The 24,238-nt window shown below is 32.9% G+C and overlaps 3 protein-coding genes and 1 long non-coding RNA gene across 4 annotated transcripts; 1 reads left to right on the top strand and 3 right to left on the bottom strand.

The window, feature by feature from the left end:
• LOC124436425 lies at window positions 1-4,021 on the bottom strand. The gene is made up of 3 exons (XM_046986353.1): window positions 3,928-4,021; window positions 829-1,096; window positions 1-658 (listed from the first exon to the last, which is right to left on the bottom strand). The coding sequence occupies exons 2-3, from the start codon at window positions 1,094-1,096 to the stop codon at window positions 111-113; spliced, it is 816 nt and encodes a 271-aa protein (XP_046842309.1). The 5' UTR covers window positions 3,928-4,021; the 3' UTR covers window positions 1-110.
• Window positions 4,022-6,540: 2,519 nt separating this feature from the next.
• LOC124436426 lies at window positions 6,541-10,492 on the bottom strand. Its single transcript, XM_046986354.1, has 3 exons — window positions 10,303-10,492; window positions 7,578-7,845; window positions 6,541-7,407 (listed from the first exon to the last, which is right to left on the bottom strand). The coding sequence occupies exons 2-3, from the start codon at window positions 7,843-7,845 to the stop codon at window positions 6,875-6,877; spliced, it is 801 nt and encodes a 266-aa protein (XP_046842310.1). The 5' UTR covers window positions 10,303-10,492; the 3' UTR covers window positions 6,541-6,874.
• On the top strand, window positions 8,423-11,543 carry LOC124436430. Its single transcript, XR_006945350.1, has 3 exons — window positions 8,423-8,527; window positions 8,732-8,854; window positions 11,349-11,543. It is a non-coding gene; the product is annotated as an uncharacterized LOC124436430 (long non-coding RNA).
• A 935-nt stretch (window positions 11,544-12,478) lies between these two features.
• Window positions 12,479-17,306, bottom strand: LOC124436427. The gene is made up of 3 exons (XM_046986355.1): window positions 17,218-17,306; window positions 13,542-13,809; window positions 12,479-13,371 (listed from the first exon to the last, which is right to left on the bottom strand). Exons 2-3 carry the CDS (start codon window positions 13,807-13,809, stop codon window positions 12,839-12,841), a joined length of 801 nt encoding a protein of 266 aa, XP_046842311.1. The 5' UTR covers window positions 17,218-17,306; the 3' UTR covers window positions 12,479-12,838.
• Between the last annotated feature and the right edge of the window lie 6,932 nt (window positions 17,307-24,238).

The following is a 24,238-nucleotide window of genomic DNA, read 5'->3' on the forward strand; positions in this document are numbered from 1 at the left end:
TTTCAGGCATTGCCGTTTTGTGAATGAAGATAAGAAAGCTCGTGTTTTTTACAATTTAACAACGTTCGAAAGATTTTCTTCTCCTATCATAGATGAAGCTTTCACAATTTTTACAACTTGCAAGTGGTCTTCATTGTACCCTTGGTTTCTTTGATGATGGATTTGCATTTCAAAACACAAGTATCGGACCTAAGAACGCTATTAAAGTTACACGTCAGCTGTTTTACACAAAAATTCTTTCCTGCCGGTACTGTATATTCTATTGCAGAAGTACGACTCCAATCTTCTTCTGTGCTTTGCGACAATGAATATTGAATCTCATCATTTATCTCAACCTTAGATTCTTCATCTACTGCAGCTGAACAAACGGAGGCCATTAACGACTGCTGCAAACCAATAGTGATTGGAGTAGTCGAGGAAGATGTAAACTTGAGGCCAGTTGTTACAGATATTTCTGTTGAGAAAGATTCTGATCCTTGTCTGTTGTCGTAGCTCCATATCATCACAGTTGTAACATATGCTTTGAACCTTGGTACCAGTTTCCATGATTGGTTGTCATCACCAGTTCCATCAGAGAAACCCAATTCATCATTTTCTTTTCCCCATTTTGTTAGTTTGGCTTCCTGTTTTTTATAATTGCATATTCGGTACAAACTATCTAAAAAGAATACGTTGCCTTTTTATTATGTTGGTATAATATAAACTTCAAGCATGAAACATGAAAATAATAAAAAGATAAATATGTCTGATCTGAACTTACTTATGACTTTCATTTTTAACATTTTGTAATGTTTTCCTCATATATTTTGATTTGCTTTTCATACTTACCACCAACTTCTTCAAATTTAAACATCTGACTTTCATTATCTGGTTTATTTTCACAACGAATTCCTTGTTCCAAATTGGCGATTCGATATCCATCATATTTTGTGTTACAGATGTAGAAATATCCAGGATATTTTGGCTCTTCTTTCAGTTGCCAAAACTGAATTTCTACGTTAGTGCCTATTTGTTTGCACCCAGTTCCCCACATGACCAAATTTTCATTTTCAAACATCTTGCTAGTGATCAGGAAAGAATTGTTATTCAGTTGCATCTAGAAATTGATAAAAGGTTTGCATTTCATGTTTAAAGTTAATGTTTGATTATTCCTTCAAATGAAAAGTTACAAGTAACTGTCACTATGATAGAGAAGACTTACAGACACTGCCTTATAATTAGATTTATTTTTCTCTTTTCAGCTTTGTTTACGAATAATTGAATAATTCAATTGATCATATATTTAACGATAAAAAATTTTAACTATACCTATCCGTTGCATTGCTGTCATGAATTTGAAATTATCTCTCAGTTTCATATGTTTTATCAAGTGGCGAGGCTTGCCCGATCTTTTACTTCTGTAATTTAAAGCTCTTAGCTAAATTATGATTCGTTTCTTTAGAAAACTAATTCTTCCTATTATTTGATTAAACGCGAGTGATCAAAGTGACTCAAACGTTACAATTTTTAATTTTACGCAACACTTCAATTTTTTATGGCAGCTTAAAAATGGCTAATTTGGCATTTTAGCGGGATCTGCATTGTTTTGTGACGTCACGCACGGTATTTGTGCAGTTGCACACTGCAAATCATTTAGCATCTATATACAAATGTCTGTGAAATATTTTGTTAAAAAAGATGGTTATAGTTTTGTTGCAGCTAATTGTACTAACGAGAACCACACTCAAAGATGGTTTAAGTCTTTATTCGATTCCGTTTTCAATGATGACTGGTCTGAAGCACAAAAGCGAAGACAAATTTGAGTGGATGATAAAAACTGGTCTTTGAATTGTCAGAGCCCATCATCTACGCTTTCTCTGACTATTAGAAATCTTAGGATTTGAGAAGAGATTTGTTATGTTGCCAATACAAATAAATGCAAATCATCAAATAATGAGGACTGATGCAATCGGAGTTATTATCGTCATCATACGCCAGCATACAAATCATTGAGTTATATAATAACTAGAACAGTTAAGTGGACTGGGAATTGATGCCTAAAAAATGGAGGCCAATTGACGTATTTCCGCTGTAATATTCGCTTCCCAGTTTTCTCCTTGAAGACGCCACTCATTCAAGACATTAAATTATTTACTGAATAATTCCAAACCCTCAATAACCGAGGTCGAGCTCTTTACGGAAAGATAACGAGTCAAATTTTTTTTTCGTACAGACTGAGCTCGTAGGGCGAGGTTTGTACAAAAAAAAGAGGTCCAATATTTCTCAGTAAAGACAAAGGAAGCGAAGTCAATAAAAGGTCTATTATATGTCATTATTTGACTTGAAATGAAGCTTGCTTTCTTTCTTGTCTTTGCTGTTTTTTACGGGTTGTCTTTCACTTATCTAGTTTTCGTCGGTAAAAAATAAATCGCTTTAAATTGTAATGTCGGGAAAGTTAAACTGTTTTCCGAGTCTTTTTTCTTTGACAAACATTCGTAAATGTTTTCTTTCTACTTTTTTTTGCGTTTTGCTGTTTGCATTACGAAGTTTGTGTAAAATTGACTGTAAAATTACACGTTTTGCACCGTGGTCCATTACGGAAAACAATGGAGAGGCAAAAATGTTTCTGAACCAATCAAAGCGCGCTATTTTCGCGGAATTGACGCTTGCTATAAAGTAAAAGAAATCAACCGAAATTTTCTTAATCTGCTGTAGCATTCACTGTCATAAATTTGAAATTTTATCATGCTCAAGATGTTTTAGAGAATAGAGGCAAAATTTTCCAATAGTTCGTGACATACATAATACGCAGATTGTGCTTCTTTTGTGAAATCTTTAAGACGTACGCATTAACTGATGTAGCTAAAAAGTTCCTTTTTCTAAAACAATTCCAAACCTCAAAAAATAAGGCTATCACGAAACTGTTCATACTCCAAAAATAAGACATGAACACTTTTAAAACTAAAACTTTGATCTTTGCTAATTTTAACTCTTTATTCTGTATGTAACTGTATTGAAGCTCGTGCATAAAAACAACGACAAGTCTGTAAACCGATAGGATAGTTCTCACAGATGCGTCATAAAAACAATGAAGAGTGAAAATGAAACTAAGCTTTACGACAATCACATTAACATTTATGATTATTTCAAAGCCAATAATACAATAATTTTATAAGATTTCTGTAGAACGCTTATCACGCTGAGAAAACCAATTTACGGCACAAGTTGTCTTGTTTAAAATTCATAACTTCCAACTGGTGGACGTCTCGCACTTAACTGACGTTGCTTGTTGTCATGACAACATAAGTAAAATATGGAGTTTATGAGTTCCTCAGAAATTAAAACAAATTATTCTCTTCTGGGAATTTTAGTCCTTGAAATTATTACAATCGATTTACTTTCATTTCAACTGCTGTTTGCTGCAATTTTTACGTAAATCACTAGTATTTGTGATTATAAAAGAACAGAATTAATACACTATACTTAAAAAGTTTTTACTGTAGATCATTTAATGTACACTTTATTTTGCACAAATGACTTTTAAAGGGATATGGTGTTTGCAATAGACATAAAACTAAGTTTATGTATTCAGAAGATCAAGTTTTAACTATCATTACTACGTTATGTCTAAATGTAAAATTTGCGAGTAAAATAAACCATCGTAAAATAATCTCGTCAAGATCGTGTTAGGGTAAGAAACGAGAAATTGCACTGACAAAAGCAGTGAAATTATTTAGATTTTGTTCAATCAAACACAACTTCTTGTCACAATTATATGGCTTAAAACTTACATTTTCTAGTTTTTTTCCCTGTGTTTGTTTTAGCTACTTCCTTGAAATATTGAGTATGACTACAAAACATTACATAAATGCTGAATCATTTCATCAGTTCATTGTTTATTACGACGCACACCCATTATGTAAAGAACAAAAAAACATTTTTACCAACCTTGTCTGGACATGTTATCGTTTTTATTTAAAAATTGCTAGGGCTTAAAATTCTTCGCAAAACAAAACCTTTGAAAAGCCCTCACTCTGCAACCAATAGGAATAAAAGTGAATAAACAGGTTCGCCCTTGCTTTTTTGCTTAGCAGAGATCACGTGTTATGGTAACGTCAAGTGCATGAACCAATGAAATACTTGCTGCGATGGTTTCTCGCCCATACGTCATAAAATTAATGAAACGTGCGAAAACGAAAATATAAGCTTTTCAATAATGGCTTTAACATTTATGATTGTTTTAAAACCAATATTGCGAAAATTCTGTTGCATTTAATTGTTCAAGATTTTTCATTATGAACTTTATAAGGTTGCTCTACAAGCATTGTAAATTGATCTATTTTGATATATTTCTTTTGTCATTCCTCATCATTCACTATTCCTCTTCCCTCTCACTCGTCGAAAGCTTTTACAAATACTCTCTTACGTAAGTAAAAAATATAATCGTTTGCAAGAAATGCTTTAACATCCATTCATCAAGCAAAAAGCAAGCCATCAAGACCATTTTGCGCCGGGCAAAGTAAACAGGGGATTTCTTATAGACCGTTTGGAAATTAGAACAACCGCTATGAGAAAGTTCTTGTTCTGATAACGGTTTAGCAGAGACGGCGGAAGGGCGCATAGGTGAACAAGCCATTAAAGAGAAATATGTGACTTGCATGGATTTTGGACACTATATAAGATAATAAAAACATCAAGTATCATTTATATTCTTATTATGTATAAAGCTTGCTGCTCTCATCGGACGCAGGACCGGAGAATTCTGGTACTCGATAGCAAATATTGATATTGAAAACATCCTCTGCCATTTTTTGATGCTCATGAATTATAGAACTTTAAAAGTGAAATATAAGTAAAATGAAAGACGAGGAAGGAATTTTCTCTATTTCAGTATAGAGTAGTAGGTAGAGTACCGACTAAGAATTCATAAGAAACAGAAAAAAGATTTTTACAAGAGGTGTTAAATGCCAAGCACGGAAACCAAATATTTTTCACAATTGCAACGAATGTTAAAGAACTCAATTTTAAAAATGCATTATGATGACAAAAAATGTTTGAAGAAGCCGTCAACAACAGCGTTATCCCTCTTATTATATAATGGCTCAGTTTTCTTTGTCTTTCCGTGGGATGTATTTAGCACAATTACTTGAATTTACGGCTGTTTTTTTCGAGCTGTATCTGAATACACCCCAGCTTGCTGTCCAGAAAATTTTTCTCAGCCTGGCAATATTTTATATAAAGTCTCTAACTCCTGAGAGTCATACTCCCAAAGGAAAATGTGGCCTTTTGAGGATCGAATTTGTCCCCTTTAAGATGCTGATTACATAAGCCCGGGTAGCCGAGATTCAGTCAAGCGTTAAATATTTTGGCGAATGGACACGATTCAATACTTATCATCAGATAGATCTTCTAGAGCAATTTTACAATATTCTGTTTTAATAACTACGCAAAACATTTAACATTAAAACAACTAATAATTATTAATTTAGCCTAATTTGAAAATTACAACAGCAATGACTAGCGGCGCTTGAAAAACAGTTGTAACTTTTAACCTTGAAGTTTTGGCCCCTTTCAATCCTTGAAATTATTTCAAGCCTCACTAAATTTGTTAGCTACTTGTATCTCAGAAAAATTATTGAAATTTTTTTCGAAACCAAGGCCCCAGTTGGTCTAAGATACAATTCATTTAGATCTAAAAATTTAATCAAATAATGCGTTGCCGAACATCTAAATATTCACGCATTTAATAAAGAACAGGTGAAACTAATGACTCAGAAAAACAAACCGAAAACTTAAAAACAAAAAGGAATTAATATCTCAAACATTTCATCAAAGCATTTCCTTGCAGAACATTTAGCAAAATATCGCGGCGTTTTCTCGTATTTCAAAAACTGCTTCAGTATACGATATGACAAATGTGTTCCGCCTCAACGGCAAAACGCAATAAAAGGAGCTTAGCAAGTATTGAATTTGTTATTTAGAATAAGAAACACGTGATTTTTACGTTAAAAGTTTTTCATTACTTCTTTCAAATGAGGTGGGACATATTTATGCGCATGGGGGACATGTTTCTTAGGAACAAATTCCTTTGAAATTTGGCTCGGACAAACAACTTTATTGGGGAGAGCTAGCTACTTTCTGTAGCGACACCAGTTTTCTCGGGTTTTATATCTACATACGGAACCGTAAAAGCAGAACGATCGTTTTTTCGCATACACTAATAACAATTCTTCATTGTTTATCAAAGCTCATTTTGTGTTTATGGATATTTCAGTGAGATTTAGCCAAAAATCGATTACCAGCCGAAAATTTTAAGTAATATGATATGAAGAATACTCTGAACAGAAGACACATGTTTTAACTCAATATTTGAGAAAAAAAAAACAAGAAATTCTTTATTTGAAAAGTAAAAATTTAAACTCGAAATATTACTTTTCAAATAAAAATTTTCTTGTTTCTTTCCCAAATAAAGAGTTAAATACGAGTCTTCTTTCGGAGTATGCTTCATATTATAGTTAGAATTGATGCACTAAAACCTTTGCATAAAATATAGTTCAATTATTCTTTTAGAAGAACCTCCTTTATTATATAAAAAGATTATGAAAAAATCATATAGAAATATCTATCCTTTACTTGGCCATGATTATGAAACAAATCTGTTTTTTCAACACGTTTCTTCCAAATCCAATTTTCAACTAGTTTTTCTTACAGTTACGACAAATACATTTTTTTATGTTGTGTGTATATTTTTGCATGAGTATACAAAGACAAGTTGTAGCTATATTAAGTATTTTTATAGTGAGAAAAGTGTTTAGTGCACAATTTATTATTTTAATTATTTTACAAATTAGCAAATTTATGAATAGTGCAGTAATTTTATAGCAAAACTACGTTTTTAGTGAAATTCTCCAGGAGTTTCATCGATTATGTAATCGCATCTCAAATTACAATAATCAGATTTAAGAGGACTTGAGAAATAACACGTCAGCTGTTTCACACGATAATTCATTCCTACTGGTATATTAAATCGAGTCGGAGATTCATGAAACCAATTTTCTTCCTGACCGTTCGACAATAATCTTTGAATGTCCGCCTTTATCTTCAACTTGGAGGTCTCATCTGCTTCAGCACTCGAAACGGATGCCATTAACGACTCTTTCAAACCAACAGTAGTTAAAAAAGAGGAGGACGGTTCAAACTTGAGGCCAGTTGTTACAGATATTTCTGTTGAGAAAGATTCTGATCCTTTTCTGTTGTCGTAGCTGCATATCGTCACAGTTGTAACATAAGCTTTGAACCTTGGTACCAGTTTCCATGATTGATTGTCATCACTAGTTCCATCAGAGAAACCCAATTCATCATTTTCTTTTCCCAATTTTGTTAGTTTGGCTTCCTGTTTTTTATAATTGCATATTTGGTAATAACTATCTAAAAAGAATACGTTGTCCTTTTATTATGTTGGTATTATATAAACTTCAAGCATGAAACATGAAAATATTAAAAAGATAAATATGTCTGATCTGAACTTACTTATGACTTTCATTTTTAACATTTTGTAATGTTTTCCTCATATATTTTGATTTGCCTTGCATACTTACCACCAACTTCTTCAAATTTGAACAACTGACTTTCATTATCTGGTATATTTTCACATATAATTCCTTTTTCCAAATTGGCGATTCGATATCCATCATATTTTGTGTTACAGATGTAGAAATATCCAGGATAGTTTGGCTCTTCTTTCAGCTGCCAAAACTGAATTTCTATGTTAGTGCCTATTTGTTTGCAGCCAGTTCCCCACATGGCCAAATTTTCATTTTCAAACATCTTGCTAGTGATCAGGAAAGAATTGTTATTCAGTTGCATCTAGAAATTGATAAAAGGTTTGCATTTCATGTTTAAAATTAATGTTTGATTATTCCTTCAAATGAAAAGTTGCAAGTAACTGTCACTATGATAGAGAAGACTTACAGACACTGCATTTTAATTAGATTTATTTTTCTGTTTTCAGCTTTGTTTACGAATAATTGAATAATTAAATTGATCATTTATTTAACGATAAAATTTTTTAACTATAGCTATCCGTTGCATTACAGTCATGAATTTGAAATTATCTCTCAGATTCATATGTTTTATCAAGTGGCGAGGCTTGTTCGTTCTTATACTTTTGCAATTTAAAGCTCTTAGTAAAATTATGATTCGTTTCTTTAGAAAACTAATTTTTCCTATTATTTCATTAAATGCGAGTGATCAAAGTGTCTCAAACAAAATTTTGTTTTTTAGCAATATCAAATCTTTGCTTAATTAATGGAGGCCTGTCTGACGACAAATATTGGAGGCCAATTGACGTATTTCCGCTGTAATGTTCGCTATGCAGAAAAATAACATTCTCCACCTCCCCTTGATGTTTATAGTTAATCATATGGTAATTTTCAAAAACAAACACAATATCTTTTTTTGGCATTTCTCTTCATCGTATTTCAACACTTCAATCATTTAATTTTTAGATATCATAGTGCGCACAAAAAGGAACATGTCGCTTTCACAGGTGAGATTTTTGTTTTGTTTGTTCAGCAAAAAACTGAAAAGCGATTGAACTTGAAAAGCATAAAATCTGACTGATGTTTCCCTGTTTTTGTTTTTAAAACGAAACGTAGTATTCTACTTGCTTGTTGATGAATGAAACCGTATAAATATATAATGTTAACGTAACAAACCGAAACAAATATATGTTATCTATTCTAAACTTCAGTGAATTTGGCAATAAGAATCTTAACAAGCAAATGCGACATTATGAGATTACAGACCGCTAGAAGACAAGTGAAGGTCTGGAGATAGTGAGTGCGTGGTCGTTGGCAAAAAGTAGGCAGTTAAGGTAAAGTAAAGTTTCCCACAACGAAATATAATTTTAATTATTGTTATGTGGGCAGTAAAATGGCTAAGTAACTAAAACAGCGTTAATGAAGTTTACAACGAATATGTTACAAGTGATATGTCAGGCTTTGTAAAACATCTCATACCTGAACTCTCTTAAGTCGTACTTATTTCGTACTTTGATTTTTAAGAGTACATTCACTACAACCTTTTCAACAGAATTCATTCAATAATATTTAGTGCTTACGTTTTATCGATAACAGTGAAAAAAATATTCATGAAAATTAGCAAAACCTTGAAAATTTCCTAAAAACGATAACGTTCAAACTCAGTATTTGTCATATTTCAAATCCTTCCTAAATCATACTTTACATCAAATCTATAATAATAAAACGATGCAATTACTTGTATATTTTATAATACTATACGTGGCATAGGAATTGAATTACGACATATTGATATAATGAAGTGAATTTCTAAAGAAATATTTCAAATTCAAACGACCGCTGCAGGGAGTAAATAATTTCGTGTTCTAACTCTATCGTGCTCTCTAATCAAAAACATAAGCCACAATTACACTTTTGATATATATTGTTGCATTTCTTTCGTGGATTGTCGAGTTCTAAACGAGCTTCGTATTTTCAATGAAAATAGCGTAAAGAATCATATAAAGGGATGTCACAGAGAGGTTTAATCATACGTATAATGAGAAAACATACCACAAATATTTATGATAAATTTGATTTGGAAAATTACAATCGGGTACATTTTACACAGCACAAACTATCCTATTATGAAAATAACTTGATATGTATTGAAACAATAAAAGTTTCATTCACTTTTATCAACATCGTACAAAAAATCTTATAGACTAAGAAAGCCAGATGAGAAAGTTTACCATGAGCATTTACGCAGAAATATTCATTACACAAAGTTTGCTTGGGTAATAAAGACTGAACATATGAAAGAAATTTTCCAGCAAAGGCGAAGATCATATCTTCATTTAAAGACTGAACATACCAAAAATATCTCCATTTTAATGAAAGGAATCTTATTGATGACAAAGCATCATACAATACTTGCATACAAAATAAATAATTATATAATTTTGACAACAAACTTTGAACTGCCTTTTTTACTTTAGCTAGATCTAAACTAAATATATTTAATAAAACAAAGCCATGATGAAGTTCAGATGAACTAATATAATGATGGACAAACTAGGAAAAGAAACAACAGTTTGTTCTGACCAAATGCGTTAAGTAATTAGGATTTGCTTCATTAAAGACAAGTTCCCATCACAAATTTGTTTGGTTATTTTCTTGGAAAATTGCATTTTGTCTGTGTAGTGTTTGTTATTAACCGTTATGGACAATAGCAAATCATTTTATTGATTAAACGTTTATATGACGTTACAAGAATTAATAAATGATATACGATTTCACTCACGTTTCACTAAGATCTTTTTGTCTTTAAATTTATGGATTGCTGGAGCCTGATGTCCTTCACCAAGTAATGGCTTTTTACAATCTTCTCGTTTTAATGGAAATGATGAAAAAGATTACAAAACCTTTCGCCCTTTCTTGTTCCGTTTTATAGCATTTACTATTACAACGGTTTGAAGCGAAATTCACGCGTGTGAACAATGCCAAGTCTATGAACCAATAAAATCTTCGCTATAATACTTCCTCGCGCGGGAGTCACAAAACAAAAGAAACACGAGGAATTGAAAACATGGCGTCACACGAAGTGTTTTGCTATTGAAGATTTTATTAAAATAACACACAATGATATAAAAAAGACGTATTGATAATACTGTGGGAATTTCTGACAAAACAAATAAATTTCAAATGATAGCTCTGAGTAAATAATTTTCTCCTGTTTTAGTTCTGTATTATGTTGATTCTTCTTTTCGCCCCTCTGACAACACACTTAAGTGTACGTGGCAGGTGGGAATGCAAAAAGCGAACTGGGGATGGAGTGCCAGGTGGTAAGAAGGGAATGTATAAGAGCGTTCGTTTTGCTCTTGAATTTCCTGACTATTAAAAATTTAAGAAAAATAACTCCCTGATCCTAGGAAGGCATAAAGAAATTTTAAGAGTGTTTTTTTGCGTGTGAACCTATCTGGGTTTTTTTTATTCGCTCTCCTCCTCTTTCCTACTTCATCCTCCTCATCGGAGAGCGTTTGTTTTTCGATTTTATACTAAGTCTCGCATTCCATTCTGTAAAAACTCAGTAATAGAAATGCCCCTTTTGCACTGTTAACCAGCACTATTTCGTCTTTTCTTAGCTCAGCCTAGATCTTACTGTATCTTATACCAGGCAGATTTTGAACCTCCACTTTGCAACCTTGACAGGTTGTGTCTCGTAGTAGACCAGAGAGCTCGCTGGAGACTGACAATCAATTTAATGTACCATTCCTACTATGTACGATCATACGCAAATCGTACAAATGCAAAAAAATAACCATTAAAGGTCAGGAACTATGATTATAGATGAGCTAACGAGGTTGACCAATTTCTGACTTGACGCTGACGGATCAGGATTTTAACCAGTGAGAACGTTTTGAAAGGATTAAAGAACGATCCACAAAGAACTTGTGGGCGTTCGTATAATAGGAAATGCATTTTCTATCGAGAAGATTTGGCGAAGTATTCTTTAGGAATCTCGTAAGTATTTCACGACTTATTTCATCAACGACTTATTTTGAATATCAAGTTAATGAGATATTCAAAACTTTAAAAATTGACGAGCCAGATGGAGAAGAAGATGTATTTAGAAAAGCGGAGAAAGCGTTACGAAAGTACTTCACTCCACAGAAGAATATAGCTGGTGCTGTAAACGTTATTGTCAAAGTGAAAGATGAAAAACCTTGGGAAACCATAGTTGTCCAGGTGTCCAAAATCATGTCATAACCAAGACCTTGGAAAACCATAGTTGTCCAGATATCTAAAGTCATGTCATAACCAAGACCTTGGGAAACCATATGAAAATGATCTTTTGGTTTTGAATAGAGCTAAATTCTTAGTCAAACTGCACTTATACTTGAAAAGGCTTGGCAGTTAAAAAATCTAAAAACTATACAGTTAACAATTCATCGACTTTTGGTTGGAGAGGAGGTCTCACCTCCCTGAAGCTTAAAGAATGCGAGTTCTAACACCATTGTAAATGTTTTGGTCTCCTAATAATAATAATAAAATAATAATAATAATAATAATAATAATAATAATAATAATAATAATAAGAAGAAGAAGAAGAAGAAAAAGGAGTAGACGAATAAAGTATGCACAATTTCAGGCATTGCCGTGTTTCTTTACAATTTAACAACGTTCGAATGACTTACTTCTCCTATCATAGATGAAGCTATCACAATTTTTACAACATGCAAGTGGTCTTCATTATATCGCTCCTAAATGTGATTTGCCATAAAATAATCAACTTCACACGTTGATTGTTATAAATAAATATCAATTGCCGTGAAAGAATAATGACATTATTTATAAACATAGTGTCAATTTCCCAGTTTGCCTCTCATAGAATTTTCTACGTTACAGTTATTAAGATTTCGAGTGCTGTAACGTGGATAAATGCGCAAAATTAAAACTGAGCGAAAACGAGAACCATGTAAATTTTGACAGTGTTTTTGATAGTTTATGATTACAAGTATTCATACAATGACACGAACCTCAAATTTTAAAATGGGTTATTAATTTTTGCTAAAAATGCTTAAAAATACTCGATTCAATTAATTAAAAAGATAATAGATGTTTACAGTTTAATCTGTTTGTACAGGCGTATGCAAACCAAAGAAACGTTTGGGAGAATACTAGAGCTGATCAGTGCAAGGCTTGATTTAATTCACCATTGGTGTACGTTTATCTTTACATCAAAACTTTTATAGCAGCAATCATAATAACGATATAACAGGCAAAATAATTATTTGTCTTAAGAAGAATAGCACTGATATTATAACAGGGTCCCGTTTTCATAAAAATGTACCCTTGGTTTCTTCGATGATGGATTTGCATGTCAAAACACAAGTATCGGACCTAAGAAGGCTATAAAACTCACACGTCAGCTGTTTTACGCGAAAATTCTTTCCTGCTGGTACTGTATATTCTATTGCAGAAGTACGACTCCAATCTTCTTCTGTGCTTTGCGACAATGAATATTGAATCTCATCATTTATCTCAACCTTAGATTCTTCATCTACTGCAGCTGAACAAACGGAGGCCATTAACGATTGCTCCAAACCAATAGTGATTGGAGTAGTCGAGGAAGATGTAAACTTGAGGCCAGTTGTTACAGATATTTCTTCTGACAAAGATTCTGATATATGTCTGTTGTCGTAGCTCCATATCGTCACAGTTGTAACATATGCTTCGAACCTTGGTACCAGTTTCCATGATTGGTTGTCATCACCAGTTCCATCAGAGAAACCCAATTCATCATTTTCTTTTCCCCATTTTGTTAGTTTTGCTTCTTGTTTTTTATAATTGCATATTCGGTAGAAACTATCTAAAAAGAATACGTTGCCTTTTTATTATGTTGGTATATAATGAACTTCAAGCATGAAACATGAAAATAATAAAAAGAAAAATATGTCTGAACTGAACTTACTTATGACTTTCATTTTTAACATTTTGTAATGTTTTCCTCATATATTTTGATTTGCTTTGCATACTTACCACCAACTTCTTCAAATTTGAACATCTGATTTTCATTATCTGGTTCACTTTCACAACTAATTCTAGGTCCCAAATTGGCAATTCTATATCCATCATATTTTGTGTTACAGATGTAGAAATATCCAGGATATTTTGGCTCTTCTTTCAGTTGCCAAAACTGAATTTCTACGTTAGTGCCTATTTGTTTGCACCCAGTTCCCCACATGACCAAATTTTCATTTTTAAACATCTTGCTAGTGATCAGGAAAGAATTGTTATTCAGTTGCATCTAGAAATTGATGAAAGGTTTACATTTCATGTTTAAAATTAAGGTTTGATTATTCCTTCAAATGAAAAGTTCCAAGTAACTGTCACTATAATAGAGAAGACTTACAGACACTGCATTTTAATTAGATTTATTTTTCTGTTTTCAGCTTTGTTTACGAATAATTGAATAATTCAATTGATCGTATATTTAACGATAAAAAAGTTTATCTATACCTATCCGTTGCATTACTGTCATGAATTTGAAATTATCTCTCAGATTCATATGTTTTATCAAGTGGCCGATCTTTTACTTTTGCATTTTAAATCTCTTAGCTAAATTATGATTCGTTTCTTTAGAAAACTAATTTTTCCTATTATTTGATTAAACGCGAGTGATCAAAATGACTCTAACAAAATTTTGTTTTTTAGCAATATCAAATCTTTGCTCAGTTTCTAAAGCACTTGCGAAAACATTTTTTAATTTTACGCAACACTTCAATTTTTTATGGCAGTTTAAAAATAGCTAATTTGGCATTTTAGCGGGATCAGCATTTTTTGTGACGTCACAAACGGTATTTGTGCAGTTGTACACTACAAATCATATAGCATCTATAGACAAATGTCTTTGAAATATTTTGTTAAAAAAGAGGGTTATAGTTTTGTTGCAGCTAATTGTACTAACGAGAACCACACTCAAAGATGGTGTAAGTCTTTATGCGATTCTGTTTTCAATGAAGACTGGTTTGAAGCACAAAAGGGAAGACAAATTTGAGTGGATGATAAAAAACTGGTCCTTGAATAGTCGGAGTCCATCATCTACGCTTTCTCTGACTATTTTAAATCTTAGGATTTGAGAAGAGATTTGTTATGTTGCCAATACAAATAAATGCAAATCATCAAATAATGAGGACTGATGCAATCGGAGTTATTATCGTCATCATACGCCAGCATACAAATCATTGAGTTCTATAATAACTAGAGCAGTTGAGTGGACTGGTAATTGATGCCCTAAAAAATGGAGGCCAATTGACGTATATCCGCTGTAATGTTTGCTTCCCAGTTTTCTCCTTGAAGAAGCCACTCATTCAAGACATTAAATTATTTACTGAATAATTCCAAACCCTCACTAACCGTGGTCGAGCTCTTTACGGATAGATAATGAACCGAATCGAATTTTTTTTTCGTACAGACTGAGCTCGCAGGGCGAGGTTTGTACAAAAAAAGAGGTCCATTATTTCTCAGTAACGACCGAGGAAGCGAAGTTAATAAAAGGTCTATTATATGGCATTATTTGACTTGAAATGAAGCTTGCTTTCTTTCTTGTCTTTGCTGTTTTGTACGGGTTGACTTTCACTTATCTAGTTTTCGTCGGTAAAAAATGAATCGCTTTAAATTGTAATGTCGGGAAATTTAAACTGTTTTCCGAGTGTTTTTTCTTCGACAATCATTCGTAAATGTTTTCTTTCCGTTTTTTTTTCGTTTTGCTGTTTGCTTTACGAAGTTTGTGTACATTTGACTGTTTTTGCACCGTGGTCCATTACAGAAAACAATGGAGCGGCAAAAATGCTTCTGAACCAATCAAAGCGCGCTATTTTCGCGGAATTGACGCTTGCCATAAAGTAAAAGAAATCAACTGAAATTTTCTTAATCTGCTGTAGCATTCACTGTCATGAATTTGAAATTTTATCATGCTCAAGATGTTTTAGAGAATAGAGGCAAATTTTTCCAATACTTCGTGACATACATAATACGCAGATTGTGCTTCTTTTGTAAAATCTTGAATATGTACGCATTAATTGATGTAAAAACTTCCTTTTTTTAAAACAATCCCAAACCTCAAAAAATAAGGCTATCACGAAACTGTTCATACTCAAAAAATAACACATGAACACTTCTAAAACTAAAACTTTGATCTTTGTTGATTTTAATTCTTTATTCTGTATGTAACTGTTTTGAAGCTCGTTCATAAAAAACGCCAAGTCTGTAAACCGATAGGATAGCTTCTCACGTATGCATCATAAAAGCAATGAAGAGTGAAAATGAAACTAAGCTTTACGACAATCACATTAACATTTATGATTATTTCAAAGCCAATATAGCAATAATTTTATAATATTTCTGTAGAACGCTTATCACGCTGAGAAAATCAATTTACGACACAAGTTGTCTTATTTAAAATTCATATCTTCCAACTGGTGGACGTCTCGCACTTAACTGACGTTGCTTGTTGTCATGACAACATAAGTAAAATATGGAGTTTATGAGTTCCTCAGAAATTAAAACAAATTATTCTCTTCTGGGAATTTTAGTCCTTGAAATTATTACAATCGAATTTTTACGTAAGTCACTAGTATTTGTGATCATAAAAGAACAGAATTAATACACTATAATTAAAAGGTTTTTACTGTAGATCATTTAATGTACACATTATTTTGCACAAATGACTTTGAAAGGGATATGGTGTTTGCAATAGACATAAAACTAAGTTGTAGCGAGAGACTTGCCGAGCGGAAATCGAATACGTGTGATAAAAATTAATGCCCAACATAAAGTTCTGATTAGAGCCATAGAAATAGACCAAAAAAAAAACAAATTGTAAAATTTAAATTTATTGTGACGTTTCGTCTTTACTCAAGACATCTTCAGACAAATAATAAATAGGACGTTAAGACAAGATATTATATTTACAAAAAGGTGTTAAATTACTACTAAAGGAAGCGGTGTCGAATGGATACATGATAAGGAAGTTTGGAAGTGAAATGAAGAGAAATTAAGTGGAATGGAGTTTCCTTGCACATTAAGTGAAGGCTTGTGTTTATTGATTAGAAGGCTTTCATGGATGGAGAGTTCATAAGTATCGTTGGAAGAGGAGATTATTTTAAAGTCGTCTAAGTTGGTTTTGTAAATATAATATCTTGTCTTAACGTCCTATTTATTATTTGTCTGAAGATGTCTTGAGTAAAGACGAAACGTCAAATAAATAAATTTTACAATTTGTTTTTTGGTCTATTTCTATGGCTCTAATCAGAACTTTATGTTGGCATTAATTTTATAAAACTAAGTTTATGTATTCAGAAGAACAAGTTTTAACTATAATTACTACGTTATGTCTAAATGTAAAATTTGCGAGTAAAATAAACCATGGTAAAATAATCTCGTCAAGATCGTGTTAGGGTAAGAAACGAGAAATTGCACTGACAAAAGCACTGAAATTATTTAGGTTTTGTCAATCAACCACAACTTCTTGTCACAATTATATGGCTTAAAACTTACATTTTCTAGTTTTTTTCCCTATGCTTGTTTTAGCTACTTCTTTGAAATATTGAGTATGACAACAAAACATTACATAAATGCTACATCATTTCATCAGTTCATTGTTTATTACGACGCACACCCATTATGTAAAGAACAAAAAAACATTTTTACCAACCTTTGACTGGATATGTTATAGTTTTTATTTAAAACTTGCTAGGGCTTACAATTCTTCGCAAAACAAAAGCTTCGAAAAGTCCTCACTTATCAACTAATAGGATTAAAAGTGAATAAACAGGTTCGCCCTTGCTTTTTTGCTTAGCAGAGATCACGTGTTATGGTAACGCCAAGTCCATGAACCAATGAAATGCTTGCTGCGATGGTTTCTCGCGCATACGTCATAAAAATAATGAAACGTGCGAAAACGAAAATATAAGCTTTTCAATAATGGCTTTAACATTTATGGTTGTTTTAAAACCAATATTGCCAAAATTCTGTTGCATTTAATTGTTCAAGATTTTTCATTATGAACTTTATAAGTTTGCTGTACAAGAATTTTGATCTATTTTGTAGTAAATTGATCTATTTTGATATATTCTTTTGTCATTTCTCATCATGCACCATCCCTCTTCCTCTCACTTGTCGAAAGCTTTTACAAATGCTCTTTTACGTAAGTAACAAATATAATCGTTTGCAAGAAATGCTTTAACATCTATTCATCAAGCAAAAAGCAAGCCATCAAGACCATTCTGCGCAGTACGAAGTAAACAGTGGATTTCTTATGGACGGTTTGGAAATTAGAACAACCGCTGTAAGAAAAGTCATTGTTCTGACAATGGTTTAGCAGAGACGGCGAAAGAGCGCAAAGGTGAACAAGCCATTAAAGAGAAATATGTGACTTACATGGATTTTACACACTATATAAGACATAAAAAAAAATCAAGTAACATGTATTTTCTTCCTATGTATAAAGCTTCCTGCTCTCATCAGCAAGAGAATTGTGGTACTCGATAGCAAACATTGATATTGAAAACATCCTCTGCTATTTTTTGATGCTCATGAATTATAGAACTTTAAAAGCGAAATATAAGTAAAATGAAAGACAAGGAAAATTTTTTCTCTATTTCAGTATAAGGCTAAAGAGCAGTAGTAGGTAGAGCACCGACTTAAAATTCACAACAAACAGAAAGAAGATTTGTACACGAGGTGTTAAATGCCAAGCACGGAAACCGAATATTTTTCACAAATGCAACGAATGTTAAAGAACTCAATTTTAAAAATGCATTATGATGACAAAAAATGCTTGAAGAAGCCTTCAACAGCAGCTTTATCCCTCTTATTATATGATGGGTCAGTTTTCTTTGTCGTTCCGTGAGATGTATTTAGCACAATTATTTGAATTTACGGCTGTTTTTTATAGCTGTATTTGTATACACCACAGCTTGGTGTCCCAGAAAATTTGTCTCAGACTGGCAATATTTTATAAAAAGTCTCTAACTCCTGAGGCTCATATTCCCAAAGGAAAATGTGGTCTTTTGAGGATCGAATTTGTCCTCTCTAAGATGGTGATTACATAAGCCCGGGTAGCCGAGTTTCAGTCAAGCGTTAAATATTTTGGCGAATGGACACGATTCAATACTTATCATCAGATAGATCTTCTCGAGCAATTTTACAATTTTCTGTTTTAATAACTACGCAAAACATTTAAAATTACAACAACTAATAACTATTAATTTAGCCTAATTTGAAAATTACAACAGCAATGACTGGTAACGCTTAAAAAACAGTTGTAACTTTTAACCTTGAAGTTTTGGCCCCTTTCAATCCTTGAAATTATTTCAAGCCTCACTAAATCTCTTAGCTACTTCTATCTCAGAAAAATTATTGAAATTTTTTTCGAAACCAAGGCCTCAGGTGGTCCAAGATACAATTTATTTAGATCTAAAAATTTAATCAAATAATGCGTTGCCGAACATGTAAATATTCACGCATCTAATAAAAACAGTTAAAACTAATGATTCAGAAAAACAAACCGAAAACTTAAAAGCAAAACGGATTGAATATCTCAAACATTTCTTCAAAGCACTTCTTTGCAGAACATTTAGCAAGATATCGCCGCGTTTCAAAAACTGCTTCAGTATACAGGTTGACAAATGTGTTCCGCCTCCACGGCAAAACGCAATAAAAGGAGCTAAGCAAATATTGACTTTGTCATTTAAAATAAGAAACACGTAATTTTTACGTTAAAAGTTTTTCATTACTTCTTTCAAATGATGTAGGACATATTTATGCGTATGGGGGACAAACTTCTTGAAAACGTCCGTTGCTTTTCACGGGACTGTTCAAATCGTTTTTTTTATCTAAAACCATTTGAGAATGTTCTATTGCACTGGAAAGTTCGTATCTGGTGGTGATGGCAGTACAAGTTACCAGAGAATCGTCATTATTACTTGCTTCCTTATATTCTCTATCACTTTCTACTTCATCAAAGCAATTGTAAAGTAGAAGAAATCCTTCCTCCACAATAAACAATAGATTTGATATAAAACTACAGACAAAATTATTGATACTACATCCACGTGATGGTATCTATGATGTAAAGAAAGAGAATGGTAAATCTTTTATAAATTTTATCTCTTTTTCATGTCTGTCAACAAATTTTAAACTGGGATTAGAGGCATGGAGCCATCACTTCCCATTACTGCCAAGGAGAGACAACCTAGCCCTGTTTCAAAATTCGCACTTTACACCAGTTGAATGCACATAAAACAAAATATCTTTAGAAAATTTATCCCATATTTTGCATCTCTTCGATGCATTCGGCGTTTGTAAAGTTCGACGTTCGAAACTGGCCTTATGGCCTTATTGAGTAAAATTCCCCGTCGCAGACGCTGGGGTGAAACTGAAACGCTAATTGGAGGGGGGAGGTGTTTGGTAAATATTCATATATTCAGCTCTGTTTTAATTTCAAAAGAAAGCAGCAGAGCAGAGCTGAAAACATTAATTTTACCCCCCCCCCCCAAAAAACACATATTAATGTTATAGTCTCGCCCCTGCGCACAGGTAGAGTATGTTCTTATTCTCTTCCAACGCCACCACCACCACCCCTCCCCCCCCCGCTAAGAACGGCACCCCGGTAACAGTTTAATATTCCATATTAGAGCAAAATAGAAAATGCAAAACAGCCAGTAATATAAAAGTTTCAGGAAAGTTCTAGAAGATTGTTTTTTAATTAGAAATATCTTAAACATAAATATGTGACCTGCAACCTGTGGCCTTTAACTTGAGGCAAACGCTTCACATTTTGAAAAAGTTAGACGTCACAAAAGATAAGAATCTTGTTTGTCACGTTCCTATAGAATTATGGAGATCAATGAAGATCTTTCTGGCTCAAAACACGAAAAACAAACTCTGTGCACAAGAACGAGGACAATAGTAATTGGCCATGTTTTGAGTAAAGTTCTTGATGATCTACGCCTTGCTAAGGTTTTTAAAGAGTTAAATAAAAAATCTTAACAGTACACTCTTATTGACCCAAAAACATTGTAATACAAGAAACAAAATTCCAAGGTTGAATTAAGAGTTTGGTTTCTTTACACCAACTTCTAAAAAATGGTGAAAATGATTACTCTGCGATCCAGTAAATACAACATATAGATTGTTGTTGTCTAATGAAAAACTATAAATGAGTGACGTACATGAATGTTTGAAATTACTGATGACCAATGGTTGGAGCTAAAGAAATCTAGCGTTAGATGTAATTTAAAGTAAGTGCAAAATCATTAATCAAAAAGTATTTGCAATATTCATGTATACTATATATTGCATAGATTAACGATATGAACCCAAAGTCCAAACTTCAACAATATTGCAGCTACTTAAGCAGGCTTATCAGTAACCCAACTACTTCATGTAAAAACTGTCAATGAAAATAATGAACACAAATGAAATATAATAGCATATTTGGCTGATTTAGCCACAATAAAATGTTTTGAGTTATCAAAACACAACGTTTAGAAAATGCATCACCAATTAGCAAAACAACAAAATCTGACATTGTCATTTATCAACAACATCTTATTGAAGTCATAATACAGTGACAATTCTGGGGGGGGTTGGTCTAAGTTATAAGTGAGAGGGACATTATTGCTTACTGCAGAAAAGGACATTTAATAAGCCTAGGTTGGTATTAAACCTAGGGGGGGGGTGGAGGTAGGATATGACCCAAGCGAGTTTGGGTGTGCATCCCCTACAAAGTCTGTACAATTTCAGTGTATGTATATGGCAAAAGAAATTTAAATGGTTTAGTTTATTTGAAGATTTGATGAAATTGCAAACATAATTTTATTACAGATTATACACTTGTATATTTTATAATATTAGTATGTATTAACTATTCTAAGAGCACTTATGTAATGGTAATTTACCAATGCTGGTCTAAACACCATAGAATGAAGATGCAAATGTTCTATTTCGCTTGTCTTTAGTAAAGTATGATAAAATATAAATGCATTGATAACAAACTCACAATTTAAGCAACAACTACTCAGAGGTTTATCGAATCCAAAAAATATTTTCTACTTATTGATATAACAACTGCAGATTAAAAGGACATTTATATAAAACAGGCATTTGAAGAGTAAACTAATATTTCGCAAATTTAGCTTTTCCAAAACATGCACAAAGAAAAACTTATGTTGACTTTAAAGATTTTTAGTATGGCAACATTATCTGTCATATTACATACAAGCCCAGGACAATCTAAAATCTCTTATTTAAAAATTAAAACTTTATAATTGACAACATAGAAAAGATGGAGGATGGATATAGACAGGAGGTAATAACAATGTCTTATAGACATAAGACTTGACATAACTCAAAAGTTTAGGAGAGATAGTGACAGGGGGGAGATATATTGCAGAAGAATACCTGTACACTCATACACATATACACTTAACTATATAGTTAAAGATTTTTATTGACTACAAGATGTAAGTTGGGGAGAAATATTGCAGAAGAATACCTGTACACTCATACACATATAATATAAACTTGACCTTAACCCCCGCCCTAGCCTTAACCCTAACCATAACCCTAACCCTAACCTTAACCTTAACCATAATCCCTGCCTTAGCCCTAACACTACAACCAAGTGGAATGTTCAGCAATTTAGCCAACACATTGGCCGTGGGGATACTAAAAATGTCCTATTGACATAAGACTTGACATAACTCAAATGTTGATAAAAATATTGACAGGGGGAAACTAACATTCAATAGATATTTATGATATAATTTTTACCAAACTCAACCAACTTTCAAATGTTTCATGAACGATTCTCTCGTATGAACGTCAACACTTGTTGTGCTTCAACCAGATCCGTATGAAGAAAATATTTTTTTCCTCTGACTTTGAAGGTTGTAAAAGCTGTCGGTTCCTTTGCCAACTTGATTTCATTTAATGCGAATTCTGTCTCTTTCCTTCTGGCAAAGATGGTCATTGTTTCGACTGCAAAAGTCTCTTTACTAACGTCATAAAACATCTTATGAACGTATACTTTGGTCAACCAATGTAGTAATAATGTAGTTGAAGTTCCAGCGAGCAAGACCGTTGATCCTAAAGCAAGTTTACCAGCTAAAGGAACGCTTTCTTTTCCATAAATCATAAGAACTGGCGTCGCTGCAATCGTAGCTAAAGCGGTAGAAAGTGAAAAGGCTTTCACAAGTTGTACTGAACGAGATAAAGGGCCTTCGTACACCAGCTGGCGACCATTCAACTTTGCCGTATCGGATTTAAAACGTGACCATTTGTCTGTGTTATTTCTGTTTCCAGACAAAGATTTGCAAGACACATTACTGTAAGTAGAATTCCACTTGCCTGATGTCGATGCTAAATTCGTCTGCGATAAACACTTGCTGTGTTTTAAGCAGTAAAATAAAGTAGAAAACAAACGTGTTTTTCTACACACATTTAACATTTCCGAAGATGAACGGGCTAAACGATAGTACTTTCCTGTGAGTGAGCCGCTGACCATGTTGTCAGTAGAACCATTTTCATTCTCTCTCCCCACCCTTTCCCCACACGTTGTGAGATTGTCAATGCAATCAATTTGTTTTCACGATGAAGAAAAAGATTTCTTCGCTCTTTAAGAAGTTTGACCATATCTTCAAATAATGATTTTTTCATGAACGTGTGTGAGAACATCAACATCACCTATCGAAAGCTGTAGTATTCATGTTCCTTTACATGTACATGTGATTACATGTGATTAAGAGATTGGGAAACATCTTTTTGACTATCACTCACTGCTCCAAATCATTTCTAACCATAATTTTAGAGTTATTGAAAAATGTCGCTTGGCATTTCAGTAATACGTCATGGAGTCTGCATTAAGTTTACTAATTTGGTCCTCAACCGACAAAAGGATTACGTGTTTAATTCATCTCTGTTTTGAGTGTTATCTATCAATTTAGAGATGACGTTAACTTTTTCCTACCATATTATAAATATCGCATGATTTCGAAGTTCTCATTTAGCAGACGTTGACATCTGATGAGTAGTCTGCCAAAATGCATAGTGTTGTTATCTTTAAAAACAGTTCTTTTTAGAATTGTTGGGTTAGTGTTCTTGTTTTAAACATTTCTTTTAAGAATTATTACACTATTATTTTGAATTGAATTCAAATTTTGTTTTTTTGTTTTTCGGTGTTTGACGAAACTTAAAAATCGAATCTAATTTTCGTTTCTTGTTTCTTCAGTTATAGTTCATAAACAAACGTTAAAATATGACACCACAGATGTCTTTACTTTTAACAGAGCAATCAGGTGGCGAGTAAGCGTAAATTAAGGCTGTGTGTGAAGAAATAACGAATCAGCAAATTGAATTATTATTATCAGTGGCATAGCCAGGAAAAATAGTAACTTCCGCCCACCCACTATGGGGGTTCGGGGGCATGTCCCCCCGGAAAATTTTGAAATCGAGAGCCTTGGAAACAGCATTTCCTACGATTTGGAGGGCGAATTATTTGTTGTACAATAAGTTATAAAAACCCGTTTTCATTAGCTGCATTCTTAATGTGGAAATCGTCGGAACTGCAACTCGTTAAAAAGGTACTAAAGGTGACTCAGAGAAATGTTACGCAGGAGACAATTGCCTCTTAAAACATAATGAATCGAACTCATCACTGCCTCTGAATAAAA

Source organism: Xenia sp. Carnegie-2017, unplaced genomic scaffold (assembly GCF_021976095.1).
Source record: "Xenia sp. Carnegie-2017 unplaced genomic scaffold, XeniaSp_v1 HiC_scaffold_16, whole genome shotgun sequence".
Taxonomy (NCBI): Eukaryota; Metazoa; Cnidaria; class Anthozoa; order Malacalcyonacea; family Xeniidae; genus Xenia; species Xenia sp. Carnegie-2017.

Bases quoted from the DNA above. Each gene is read 5' to 3' on its own strand.
- LOC124436425 (XM_046986353.1), bottom strand. From the start codon at position 1,096: ATGCAACTGAATAACAATTCTTTCCTGATCACTAGCAAGATGTTTGAA. The intron at 659-828 runs GTAAGTATGAAA...TATTCTTTTTAG, and splicing joins TAAATTTGAAGAAGTTGGTG to ATAGTTTGTACCGAATATGC.
- LOC124436426 (XM_046986354.1), bottom strand. From the start codon at position 7,845: ATGCAACTGAATAACAATTCTTTCCTGATCACTAGCAAGATGTTTGAA. The intron at 7,408-7,577 runs GTAAGTATGCAA...TATTCTTTTTAG, and splicing joins CAAATTTGAAGAAGTTGGTG to ATAGTTATTACCAAATATGC.
- LOC124436427 (XM_046986355.1), bottom strand. From the start codon at position 13,809: ATGCAACTGAATAACAATTCTTTCCTGATCACTAGCAAGATGTTTAAA. The intron at 13,372-13,541 runs GTAAGTATGCAA...TATTCTTTTTAG, and splicing joins CAAATTTGAAGAAGTTGGTG to ATAGTTTCTACCGAATATGC.